At 37.5% G+C, this 14,749-nt stretch overlaps 1 protein-coding gene across 1 annotated transcript in view; it reads right to left on the bottom strand.

Annotated features, from left to right (window-relative positions):
• Positions 1-14,749, bottom strand: part of FRMPD3 (FERM and PDZ domain containing 3) — a 581,141-nt gene that overhangs the window by 534,467 nt on the left and 31,925 nt on the right. Inside the window, exon 2 of the mRNA XM_044057050.1 lies at positions 11,039-11,146. Within this exon, the coding sequence (XP_043912985.1) occupies positions 11,039-11,143 (105 nt within the window). The 5' untranslated portion in view covers positions 11,144-11,146. The remainder of the gene's footprint in view (positions 1-11,038; positions 11,147-14,749) is intronic.

The following is a 14,749-nucleotide window of genomic DNA, read 5'->3' as shown; positions in this document are numbered from 1 at the left end:
GAATACAATGCCCCGTTTGGTATGTACCTCTCAAGACATCTGCGACAACTGGAAAGGCTGAAGAAATACCTCACTAAAAGAATCAGAGGCCTAAAGCAGATGCCCTATGCTGACCATCTAAAAAAACTCCACCTATACTCTGTCACATATAGTGTACTCAGAGGCGATCTCTGCTTAACATACAAGGCCGTGTCAAACCCAGAGTTGTTGGACATGCTACACTTAAAGAAATCCCAATCCCTCAGACAGAGACGCTCCAGGGATCTAAACCTTGTCATCACAATGAAAAAAACATGCTGGAGGGATAGGTTCCCGACCCAGAGACTCCCCAAACTCTGGAATACACTGTCCATACATGTCAAGTAGAGCACCTCTTTGGCCCTCTTCTAAAGGAACCTTGATGATTGGATGGGAGATGGGAAATTCACCCTGGGGATCACATCAGTCGCCCTTGCTAGACAGGGGTCCAGGGAAATAAATATTGTGGGAAGAAACAGCCAGGGAATTGTTATGGCTAGGCTTGTATAGGCCCTAGGGCTGATATCTTACTACCAACCTATGAACCTATGTGCAAGATCACTACAATACTTGGATTGGGGAATATGTTCATTCCTTGGTATTGTGGGATTATGGAGATGGAATATATATTTATCATGGGGTATAAGGCATGTAATAGGCTTGTCCCATTGCAAAAATCATTGTTTTGTAGAGGCATACGCAGTGGTTATGTCTCAGAGCAATTGCAGTTTCATGTCTTTGTTTTATTTTTTTGGAAATGTCAACTATGTCAAATTTCAGTCTCTCTCTCTCTCTCTCACACACACACACACACACACACACACACACACACACACACACACAACACACAACACACAACACACACTCTAATTCCATTTCATTTGTGACAACCACAAATTAAATTAAAAAAAATGCCAAGTGTTGGTGACATGGTAAAATAAACTTCACAAGTTTTCACAAAGCTGTAAACTCTTTTTCTTTAATAAGGATTTCTTTTGACAACTATATAAATGCACATACATGTATCTAGGTATCATTTTGAAAATACATTTAACTAGCTAGCGATATTATCCAAGTACATATTTATGCATTTGTATATGCATGCATGTGCTACATGTGCTTGTACATTCTTTCAATTGCACAAAATTATGAAAGTGAGCATATTGCTGTTTTCTTTCTTTTTTTTTTTTTTTGCAGTAGAGTCATGGAAATGATCAAGGCAAGGGTTGTGGTCTTAATTCCTTATCTATACTCTATCATACGCCCTTTATGCAGCTGTCCTATACTCCACATAAACAACTGGATAAATATAAAGATTGCTCATACAAGGTACACCAACAAACAAATGAATAGTTTAACAAAATGACTCGCAGAAGCAACACTGACTGAATTTCATTTAGAAGTGAAAACTGCAATCTCTGGTGCATTGTCTAGTACCATTTCAACCAGAAAATGTGAAAAAGGAATAACATGATGTTACATTTAGCCATATTCTAAAACACAATGATTGAAATAAAAGTCGATCAATTGCATATTTCTAACAAAATTTACATTAAGTTCAGTAGGGCTAAAGCCATACACTAATGACTACTTTAGGTATCCCATATTTAGACAGGCCTCCAAAATGATTTAATTGTAATCACATTTTATAAAAATGACTTGCTAAACAGCTGCCATAGTTAATGCTCCTCACATAGTTTGTATGCCTCTGTATAAAGCTTTAAATGTCTTTTGGTTTCTCCAGTATATAAAAGGTCTTTGAGAAATTTGTATGCGATACCCACTGAAAAAGAAACATTAAGATTAATCTGAAAAGCTTAGCATTAAAGTGCCAGAAAAAACATGTAATCATATGGAAAAAGACCCAGAAGAATATTTATTCATTGCACTACAGCATGCATATTGATCAGCATAACCGGCGTGCCTGTTGCAACTCAGAGCATATACCAAAGGAAAAAGGTCCAGTTGTCCAGACATTCTTCCATTAATATATGCCATAAAAGTAATAATCAACTTAGAAAACTGTAGACTGGAAATCAATGGGAGAGATGGATGAGACAAAAAAATAAAAGGATAATCAAGTAAGTTATGCAAAACTGGAGAAACGTACCTGATTATCCTTTCATTTTCTGTGTCTCTTCTCTCCTGTACATTCAAAGTCTCCCGGGATCTACTTTTTTATTAAAAAAAAAAAAAAAAAAAAAAAAAAAACGAACATCATGGAGCTGTCATACAAATACATTAAGAAAATTAAGTAATTATTTCTTAAATAATGTCATTATATAATAACAATAACAGACACCTTGGTGTGGTATATTATAGCAATAACCCACGCCTGGGTGTGGGTAATGCTGGATTTACCCAAGCTTGGTCTGGTTTGGTCATGAGGGCGAAGCCCGAGTGGCCAAACAAAGCCAACCGTGGGTAAATCCAGCATTACCCACACCAAGAAATGGGTTATTGCTATTATACAATGACATTATTTAAGAAAAAAAATAATTACTTTTCTTAAATAAAGGCATTGTATAATGCCTCCTTGCTGCCCTTCCGCAGCTGTCTGGGATTCTGCGGCAGTTCTGATGTATTGCGCATGCGCATGCCTACGCAGTACATCAGAGCTGTGGGCAAAAGCAACGGAGAAAGCAAGATCTCTGTTGCTTTTTAAAAACTGTTTCGCTATGTTAAATGAGTTTAACATAGCGAGACAGCTTTAAAAAAAGCAATGGAGAATCTCCATTGCTTTTTAAAAACTGTTTCGCTATGTTAAACTCGTTTAACATAGCGAGACAGTGTGAAGCAATGGAGATCTTGTGTTCTCCGTTGCTGTAAAAAAAAAAGAGATATAGTAATGGAAAAAGTCCGGGCGACCGGACCTTTTTCCATTACTATAACTCTGATTTACAACGTGCACGCTGACCAATCAGCGTGCACGTTTTTGAATATTTAATGGAGGGTCGTTGTATAATGAAGATTTACCCATGGTTGCCTTTATTTAATCACTCAGGATTCACCCTCATGATTAAACCACATCAACCATGGGTAAATCTTCAATATACCATACCCACTTTGTCGGTTATTGCTATATTATATACAGTGCCAGTGGAACAACAGAAGACCAGAAAGCAGGTGATTCTATTCTCATAGCAGATAGATGGACACTGGCACTGTACTGTAGCATTAAGGGGAGTGCTGCACTCCCAAGTATATCATCCTTCAGATGAGAAGATAAACTGAGGTCTCATCTATGTGAGTAGGAGGTACCTCAGGTGGATGTTGGGAGATTCCATGACACCTATCAAAACCAGTAAGTCTTGACAGCTGTAAGATGCATGATCGGATAAAAGTCAGACTGGATTTGGTTGTCCTAATCAGTAAAAAGGCTCATCTCAAAAAGCTATTAATGAGTCAAATGTCAGGTCATGCCAGTGAATATCTCTTCAATGACTGCAGTAAGATCAGATTTCCTTTTATACATATTTTTTGTCATTTAAACATGTAGCCTGAATACAAGGGAACATACTTCTCGGAGAAGAAGAGGATTCAACTATCTGAGTATCCAATAACGCATTATATAAATGTGAAGACAGACAGGTAAGTGATAACTTATGAGCAGGGCTGATCTTAGATCAACTGGACCCATTTGGCCCAATAGGCCTCACTCTCTCACAGGGCCCCACATTAGGCTATGAGAGTCATTATGCCTTATGCGGCCCAGAGCTTTGTCCGAGACACACTACAGAAAAGTGCAAGGCATTTTCCTACCGATAATATTCTCCATAGTAGCCACAAGTCTCGTTAATGGAAAGAAAATAATTTCCTATCATGCTTGGCATTAGTGCCTAGTCCAGTATTATTGGTAACTGCAGCTTAATGCCTCTTGCATGGCTCACTGTGTTAGCTACTCACACTCCCATACTGATCAGTGGCTGCTACTGTGTGCTCAAACAGGGTTTTCAATCCCAGTCTGGTTTTGTGTACTACTCAACTTACTGTCTTGGAAGATAATAAGACCAGGATCAACTTGAAGACTGACAAAGAGGTACCATTTTCTTTTGCTTCTCTTACTTGCATAGGGTTTATGTATGGCTGCTACTGAATACAGTTACAAGAAAAACTTGTGCAATGGCTGGTATCAGACACTATGAAAACAAGCACTAATAATCATAACAAAACAAATAATATGATATGGGGTTAACATCTGATCACTATAACCTGTGATCTAATGTTACCAGCTCAACATTATCATTGCAAAATGCTTGGTGCAGTCACAGATTGCAGCAAAATAATCCCAGTGAAGTGGAACATGAGGTGTGTGTGGAAGCAGAGGTGGATCAAGAAAATGATTCACTTGGCTGAATATGGGAGAAAAGTTTCATAAACTGACTCAAATATACTGCAGGGGGTTCACATTCAGAGTCACATGCAAAACAGGGGACAAGCAGAAACTTAAAGCTAGAAAATCGATGGGCTAGAGTGGGGTGGAGATTCTGGAGGAAGTGCATTATAAAAATCTGAGCAAACTATGAGGATTTTGTGCTTTCTGCCTACATATATGTGGGTTTACTTAAGGCATTCTGATTTCCACCTGCCTGACAAAACATGATGATTTTTGCATCATGTAATACTAACTGTTGCTCTTTGGACCTGGGGTATGACTAGAAATAACTGCATGTATTAGTCCAGTTATTTAATCATTTGTTAAACAGGGTAGAACTATACTTTCAGAAATAGAAGTAGGGTGCCAAGTCATCAATCCTATTTAAAAGGAGAGACCTGAGATTATTACTGTTATTGTAAGCATTCTGAGGACGTCCCAAGTTTTATTTGATTTTGTGGAAACACATCAGCTGGAACAAAGGTATGTGAATTAAATGGGTAAACAACTCCAATCTGAAAATTCAGAGCAATTACAAAATATGATTTGGAAGCGCATGAAGGAAGAAAGGGGGAATATCAGTTGTGAATATATAATGAAGGTGAGGGATTTTTCGTGCTCCTTTTTGCTCTCCCCATTCTTGCCACTTCCATTAAGCAAAGCTCCACTGGCTCACCTGTCTAGTACTTCCTGGCATCCAAGGACACTGGGCATAAGAGGCGAGTGCCTGGGACTGTGACAAATTGTGATGTCCAGCTATATCCCACCAGAATGCCAATAATTAAATGACATCCCTTATTATACTGGGTCAGTAACTAAGGAGCTTCAATCTTCACTACTGACTCCAATATGAGACTGTCACTTAAACTGAAATAATATTGTCACAATTTACCCCTAAGAGCACAAAAGGAACATGCTCTATTTTTCTGGGACTGGACTATATACACTTCTGTCCACCCAAATGTATTTTTCTTATTATACACTTTAAAGCAAAGTGTCCCAGTTTAAGACCTCTGATGCACTCTTGCTCAAAATTTCACACATGCAAACACTTCTGAGAAAGCCTGACACAGATTTCCAGCTGCCTCTCTTTCTCAAATTAAATACAGAAATGCTGCCACCAGTCAGAGGGTCTTCATGCCCTTCAAGGGGGGTGTCCACATATGAAAATTAATTATCAAAAAAAAAAAAAAAAACGATAGCTTTGACCAGAACAGCCAGGCCTTTGAGATGACCTGGGGAGTATCAAACAAATAGAAGCACTCTTTAATCTCTAAAGAAAAAACACTGGTTTCAGCTACAATGTAAAGTATTGAAAAACAATTAATAATAGTAAAAATGATTACAAGATTGAAAAAAAAATCAATAACTCTCAATAAACATAGCTGGTCTCACTACTCTCTTGTAGACCTTCCCTTTCACTCTTACTGATACCCGTCTGTCACAAATCACTCCTGACACTCTTCTCCACCCATTCCACCCTGCCTGTACTCTCTTCTTCACCTCTCTTCCACACTCACCATTACTCTGAACTGTTGATCCCAAGTACTTAAACTCATTCACCTTTACCAACTCTACTCCCTGCATCCTCACCATTCCTCTACCCTCCCTCTCATTTACACAAATATATTCTGTTTTAGCCCTGCTGACCTTCATTCCTCTCCTCTCTAAATCATATCTCCTCCTCTCCAGGGTCTCCTCAACCTGGTCCCTACTCTCACTACATATCACAATGTCATCTGCAAACATCATAGTCCACGGGGCCTCCTGTCTAATCTCATCTGTCAACCTGTCCATCACCACTGCAAATATGAAAGGGCTCAGAGCTGATCCTTGATGTAATCCCACCTCCACCTTAAATGTATCTGTCACTCCCACTGCAGTCCTCACCAATGTCACACTACCCTTGTACATATCCTGTACCACTCTTACATACTTCTCTGCCACTCCCGACTTCCTCATACAATACCACAACTCCTCTCTAAATACTGTCCATGAACTACTCAAGATATAATAGCCAGGCCGATGCAAACTTACAGTTTTCTTGGTGAGTTCTCTTTTCTTGGTGTCTACTGACTGCTCAGTACTTGACAAACTACTGTCTTCAGCTGTCTCAACTATCTGATTTCAAAATATAACAGTCAGCTGTAAAAATAAAAAAAAAGATTCTTTTTCTGTCAATCAGTTGTTTAAATCATCTCTTAGCAGCAAGGAACATTCAAATGGCATCACTCACTGCTCAGCTGATTATCCACAGTTTGTACTTTAGCATAAACATGCACCTTTGTAAGTGTATTAAAGCAGTGACAGATTCCTTAAGCATTTTGTTTAAACAGGAAAATACTCAACATTTTAAAACGTATTTACATTTTCACAAATCGGCATAATGGCATACAATGCAAGTTAATCTAAGAATATGCACAAATCTCCTGCCAGACATGCTAACACAGATGACAGTGTTTTCAGTTTTTCACACGAGTGACAAGATTTTGTCACATTTCTCATTTCAAAATGGGCGTGCATATTTGTAAAATGGTAAAATGGTCTGGATAGTGTCTGCAGCAGGCTTAAGTGTGTGGAATACTTAACTTACAAATATATATTTTTTTAATTTTTAAATTTATTAATTTTAAGTTTGATAACCCAGGAAGACTTCTGATCCACCTGGATCATTGTACTTCTCAATACTGTGGAAATACAATCAAAGAATAATAATCATTATATGATAAGCAATTTCAATTCAACAGTGGTAATGTAAAAGTAAGCAAGCAGAAAGATATTAAATCGGGATAATATACAACATAAATGAACATAATCTTAAGTAGATGTGATACAAGAATACAGTCAATATGATTGGCCAGAGATATTATACACTCAGAACATCATATAATATAATGTTTATACTGAGGAAAATAATATACAAAGAACAAAAGTATTTACAGTATGTAAGGTTGGGCTTGGAATGTGAAGGAGTGAAAGGCACAAGTCAAATGAAGTGAAGAATGGAAAGGAGTGAGACAGAAAAGACAGAAAAATATTTAAAAAAGTAATGTGGGATGGAGCACAAGTGGGAAGTGTGCATTTATCTCCTATCCAAGATGGGAGATCCAGCTAGTGCTGCAGGAGTTTGGTCACATTCACTGGTAAGCAGCGGTGCATCCACTTGATAAAGCACCACATAGACAGCGTCTCAGTGGACCATCAAACAGGCCTCTTTATAGTGTGCCTGAGTGAGTTAAACAGACAGAGAGAAATTATAGAAGATATTGGATCTGTCAGTAATCCAGGAAAAAATGAACTGAGCTCAAACATGGAATAAAGAAATGCAGCCACAAAACTCCAATGGAAAAAAAAAAGTGATTAAAAATGGTGAAACTTTATTGCATATCTAAACAAATTCCTCCAATTCAGTCATCTCTAAATGATGTGGCAAAGATGTTTCATACATTGGATTCTTATTAGAATTGGGTGGAGCCTGGGCATTAGAATTCACACAGTTATTAAAACCAAGCCTTTTCTCATACTGATAGTTGCATCTCTCAAGTTACTCTGCCAAACAGTAGGGTTATTGTTGGTAAACCCCAAAGTATAAACATATGTCAGTGTCACTTTTTTACCAGTTTGGTCACTGTCGACTGCATCTTTGTTAACTAGTCCATTATTAGTAGGTAAATCACCACCCCACAGGAAGTCATGATGCCATCCATTTGCTCATTAGGAAGCACTGAGCTGCTGAAAGGGACCAACCCTTCTTGGCTCCTTTTAGAAAACTGGGTAAATAATTCCATAAGCCTCATGAGGAATTTATTTAGCTATACAATAAAGTTTCATGTTTTTTTAAACACCTTTTTTTTCTACTGGAGTTCTCTAGCTGGCAGAGCGGGATCATGGTCAACTGGGGCCATAGGCAAGGTAAAGTCTCAGACCCCCCCCCCACCCCAAGCAGGTACCTCACAGCCATTACATTTTCCCATTACTTGGCTATTACTCCCCAGTTACCATAAACAATATTCAATCTTGTCAGTGAGCATATCATTTTCTTTGCTTCTACAATGACTAGAGATGTTTAAAACTTTTACTTCAAATTTTATAGCAGAAACAGTGATGGTCATTTGTTAAACAAAACAATAGTCTCTCACAATGAAAAAAGCTTTTCTGCCCTTGGAACTCACATTCATTGAAATGACATTGAAACCCACATTCAAGTAATATACATTTAGCAGTGGCTAATTAAGTTTACCTTTGGGTTGTTTTCAAACCATAGGCCCCTGCAACCATTTTTTGGACCATGCATACATGCATGTGTATTTGATGCACCATCTTGATAGTATTAAATTATATTCCTTGTATAATACCTCACTTGTTAAAGTGTGTGTTTTAAATTTGTAAGTTTGAACATTTTTCCAGTAAGCAATGAAACAAAAAGTATGACACGATAAGGATAAAAATACCATTATAGAACTTTTGAACAAAAAAAGCCACTCCGACGTTTGTCATTACAATCCACCAATATCAGTCAATATACACAATCTCTGTAGAAGTAAACATCATCTGAATAATTCCACTTTAAATAGATCTAAAAACTAATGAAGAGGTTTTTGCTAGCAAACAACTTTCCATTTCAGTGTTTCAAGCAAAAAATCAGTGTCTGCTGCTCTTGAAAAATAAACTGCCTATGTTATATTTAAAAACAAAATTGGTAAACTGGTAATACTGCAGTAGGGAATGGCTGTCAAAACAGCAGCACATTCATAGTTGCTAGGTGTCTTATGCAAAGGAGGACAGAGTCAGGAGGGCATACCCCATGCCCCCTTAAAAGAGGCAATGCAATATCAGCACTCCATGTACATGGTGTGGGATTAGAACCCACAGTCTTCTGCACCAAAGGCAAGAATGCTACCTGTTGTGTTACTAACACTGCTTTTACAATGTATAGCACAGACACTGGTGATGGCTATTTTCTAAACAAAACAGCTACACAATGAAAAGACACTAGTCATGAGCAACAGTAGACTTATATTCCCTTGAAAGCCAACTTTCTTTGAAAATGCACAAAAAGTCAACATTCCTTGGAAATGCTCAGAAGCTCAACAGTCTTTGAAAATTCAGGGAAACTCAACATGCTTTGAAAATGCACTTAAACTCAACAGTCAGACACTTGGTTTAGAGGATTCAGGCTCTATAGTCCTGTATTGAAGGTATAGGGTTTGAGAGTGAATGAGTTAACCAATCTGCCATACTTACCTAGGGCATTTCACACACACACACACACACACACACACACACACACACACACACACACACACACACACACACACACCCCACCCCACCCCACCCCCCACACACAATCACACACCCTCTCAACCTCTTATCCCTGGAAATCTGGGCAAAAGATGACATAATGGGGGTAACAAAGGCCCAAAAATAGGGACAGACTTTAAATATTGCTCTTATAGACTTAGAAAGTTTCTAGAATAACAGAGAATGCATTAAAATGTATTTTCTAAAGGATATAAAGACTGAAAATCAAATCTATGACATTTACCAGTTTCATTCTTCAGAACATCCCAGTGATTTGCCAAAAAAAAAACATTTTATGAGGAAGAGACCAAGATTTTGAGGCAAATATCTGGACATTCTGTGAAAATCTGAACAGTTGAGAGGTATGACACACACACACACACACACACACACACACACACACACACACACACACATATATCTCCACTAACCTATTTCATGATCAGGTCCTCCGTGTTTTCCTGGAATGGCAACAAAATCCAGATCCATGTCCATTTAAATGATCTGCTCCACTGCAGGTTAAATGTGTGTGTCATACTAATGATGCATGTACTGGTGCTACTAAGGATGCATTCTTCATACATCTTTAAAAAAGAAATACAATGCACACAAAATGTGTTCTTAAAAAAGAATGTAAGGTTTTTGTGGCAGCCACTCCAACCCAGTGGACCCCAGGTGACTGCCTAGGTCGCCTAGTGCTGGAGCTGGCTCTGGTGGCTGGATTTCTGGGTTCCTGGTTTGAGCTCAGTTGAGTGTACGTCTTGGCTGGTTATCGAGTATTACTTTTGCAAACAAAATGTGTTGACTATAATCCAGGAATTCAGTAGTTTACTTCTGTTTTAACATGTCTTACGACAAAATACAAGCTAACAAATAAACATATTGTTATATCTTTAATACTTGGTAGTAGCATATAGTCCTGATGCTAAAGACTGTTTCAGTTGTTTAAGTTGACAATTTGTATGAAAGTTGAAGCGGTGTGGGCGGGACACAGCTGAAGGGCCCTGCCAAAATGGTCCAGACTGGGCTTCACAACTGTAAAGGCCAGCTCTGCCTATGTGGATCAAATGTTTTTTTTATCTCCTGTTAGTGGGTTTGTAAATTTCTTGCTATGTGAACACAATTCTTTTTTTCCTTAACACAATCATTTATATTCTGAGAGACTGCATTCTTTTTTCATAATCTGTAGGTGTTGTTTGAAAGCTACTGATTATAGTGTTTGCAAATTGAGAAAATATTTCCATACCACCTCAGGTTTCAACTGAAAGGAGGCTACTAGCCTAGTGGGACTAACCCAGTCAACAAGGGATAAATAAAATTTGGGTCATCCCAAAGGTCTCCTACCTTGACAGTGGTGCGTGTATCAAAAGTAAAGGATTTGATCTGCCCATTTTCCAAGAACACCTTCAGGACATTTGGGATCAGAAGTAGAGCGTCGTCTTTCAGCATGTCCTGTAAAAAAAAAAAAAAAGGGGACTATATTAATATAAGCCAGAAGCTATTCATAACAGAAAGCAAGTTACATACCACTAAACTCAAGTGCCCATTAATTATCCTCACTTTTTGATATTCCAGGAGAAATTCATATAGTAAATTAACAATTCAGTTTTCAAACGTCTTCAGATCAAGAAATAAAGCAGCACCGATGACTGTTAAGAATTAGTTATACAAAGATTTATTTTAAATGCACTTAACAGTGAACAAAGCAATTTTACTGCTATCTAAGCAAAAGACTTAATTTTCTTATGTTCTCTCTGCAGTAAAATACTGACGTTGTAAGCAGGGTAGCATTCAGCACTTAACTTCTCCTGTGTGATAGGGTTCAAGGTTGAGTAGAGTGCTGCTAAACTTGAATTGGTACTTATTTTTCACCAACAAATCTACAATTAATAAAACATTCTTTGGTCTATCTACTTTTCTTTGAATGTCATGTTGAATTTTTTGCATATAACTTTGTCTTTAGAAATGGAGTTAAGCTACAGGGGTATCCATTTCCCAAGACTGTGTATGAACATCACTATTGCTGGAATAGCTATTTATTTCTATTGTAATTTCTTTTTGATGACTAGGTTTGACCCACTAGGCTTGTAGCCTGTTTTCGGATGAGAGAAGTTTAATCAGGACACTTGGGAACTTCCATTGTTCTTCTTGATGGATGGCCATTTGAATTCTGAGGCCCAGAGAAAAATTGAGACAGACTTATAAGATGAGAAGTGGGACATTTTAATTTGCCAACAATTTGTTCTGCAGACAAATGAGACTTACTATTGAGATTGACAAATTATTTAGTTACTGAGATGGAGGAGTACACAATAGGACTTCGGAAGTATGATCAGTTCTGACAGGCTTTCCTATATCTCATCGAACTACAAAGCCTTGAATATCATTTTGTTACTATTATAAGAGTAAAATAAGTACTGCTGAAGATTTTGGTGAGCCATTTTAGAGAGGTTCTCCTTTCTCCAATGTTGTGAGTGTGACTATATATATATATATATATATATATATATATATATATATATATATATATATATATATGTGTGTGTATATATATATATATATATATATATATATATATATATATATGTATGTGTGTGTGTGTGTGTGTGTGTGTATATATATATATATATATATATATATATATATATATATATATATGAGTGTGTATATATGCACACACACATGCATATATATATATATATATATATATATATATATATATACATACATACACAGACAAAAGTTCAGGGGGTACGGGGAGGGGAGGGGAGGGTCATGTAGTAAGGTGCAGGGGGTTATCCCCAGCAAAGACATTGATTTTGCTCTGTGTCATTGTTATGAATGGCACAAACATCTTTTGAACACTGATAACAGAATTTTGAAGTCTCATAGGTCATAGTGGAAGAAGTATAAACAAACACATGCAAGCAATACCAAGAAAGATGCCAAGTCAAAAAAACAAAATGGATGACCAAGTACTGCAAAGCAGTAATGCTAATCACTGTCTCTCTGTGCCATATGTCTCAGCACCTGGCTTAATTTATTGTAGTGTGAAAAAAAACAGTATGGAGAACATCCACAATGGAGTGAGCTGCTTTATACTCTCTTCAGACCATAACATAACAGAGTTAGTAATGGATCTGTTAAGCACCAAATGTACAACTAACTGCCAACTTTCCAAATATCTGCTATAATGATTCTGCATGCTAGTTACAACTGTAGCAGCATCTCTGATTGCACCATGTATGTAATTTACTAAGGAACTTCCTTTGAACTACTTACCTCTATAATTCTGCAATAATCATTTCCTCTACAGAATTAAAAGGGACAGAAAAGGGATCAAATACACAGAAGAAAAACAACACAAGCACACACTAACTTGCACTTTCAAAGACAGATTTCCCAACTACAACTAAATCCAGCATTCCAAGCACTGTTACTGTTTATAGTACACATTTGATTTTAAGGCTTGCATTTACTTACTTTCATTCTTTCACCATAAGTTTCTTCAGTATTGCTATTTTTTTATGTTCAGTTTTCTTAAAGCTCCAGGTTACAGGTTCAGTAAAAGTCCCAGATGCTGCTGACCTAAATGCTGGGCTGCCAGATCAGTTAGCTCCCATCTGTTGCATAGCTATGACTATCTTTGTTCCTTTTGTCTAGACAATGTTGTTGGTTCAATGTTGATGGGGGGTTGGCAGTTCAGCTTGGCACGTTTCTTCAATGCTTCAACAGGCGATTAGTTGCAGCAGTACTACATTGACAGCTACTGTAGCTCCAATCTGAAGTATATGTTGCTTTTTTTTCCTCTTCCTGCTAAATTTAATATAATAAACATAAAACGGACACCTTAAAGTACAAAAATGTTTCTGTATCCATAATCCAACTGTGAAAATAATAGCTGTCAATCTATCCACACCTAAACCTCTAGGTAAGATGGAAATCTTGTATACTTTTCCGACAGTTTAGTGACAAAAACAAATGTACCTCTTTTTCACAAGGCATCCAATTTCAAAAAATTTTGAACCAATATTATCCACAGACATGCACAATAGCTGTGCTTTCTGAGCCATCTTCATTTCCTACTTCTGTAGTACACCATTCTGTCTGTATTTTTAACTGTTTAGGGGAACTGGGACTTGTTTCTTTGATGCTTTACCAAGGGAAATTACAGTTGTGTAAGTTTAACTTCCCATAACAGTAGATATTCAAATGATCACTGCTGCAAGTAGCCTTGGCTATATGGATTATATCCTGCCAAGGTTATAGCAGCCGGCCAACTTCCAAAGCTTCAGGGCACCTTCCATGCTCCCAAACTCTCATGCAGCTTTAGCTAAACTGACTAAAAGAAAAGTTCAAATGCAAAACCCTTCAGAGCCAGCAGAGCAAGGGATGTTGAGCACTGGAAGGACAATGCTAGGAATGACAAAAAAAATGAATGCCCACACCCCTAGAATATTAAACACACCAGAAACCCCCCCAAAAAAACAAGGGAGATGGAGAGAGTGGCTACGGAGCATTGATCATTCTAACATCCACTATGATGGGAAGTTCAACTTATGCAACTGTACTATGTTCACCATACTGATCATTGATGTAGTAGCCTTAGCAATAAGGGTAGATTTCCTTAGTTAACTATATTTGGGAAGTGGAAGCAGAAGAGTTGTCCTGGAGCCCCTGGAGAATGGTCCTTGTAAAGCATGATCTGGAGCAAGAGAAGGAATAAAGCTTATAGTGCTTTGTAAAAGTATATACAGAGGGCCAAGTAGCAGCTTCTAGAATACTCCAACAGTTTCCAAAAAGCCACAGAAGAGGCTAAGGCCTGGTGAAAAAGAGATACATTTAGTTTATGTAACTAAACTGTTGGAAAAGTATGTAACCTTTAACATCTTTCTTAGAGGATAGATTGTTTTGGTGAGTATAACAAAAGTTAATAGCCTTAGAGAACCATTTGGGAAATAGTTTTGACACAGGTTGTCCCTTCTTCTTACCTTCACAAGAAATTAACAACTGATCTGAAGATCTGAAAAATTTAGTTCTATCAACATACTACTA

This window comes from Protopterus annectens, chromosome 15.part0 (genome assembly GCF_019279795.1).
Source record: "Protopterus annectens isolate FY-2018-M chromosome 15.part0, PAN1.0, whole genome shotgun sequence".
NCBI classification, from domain to species: Eukaryota; Metazoa; Chordata; order Ceratodontiformes; family Protopteridae; genus Protopterus; species Protopterus annectens.
Note: the sequence above shows the minus strand (reverse complement) of the source record. Positions and strands in the feature narration are given on the sequence as shown.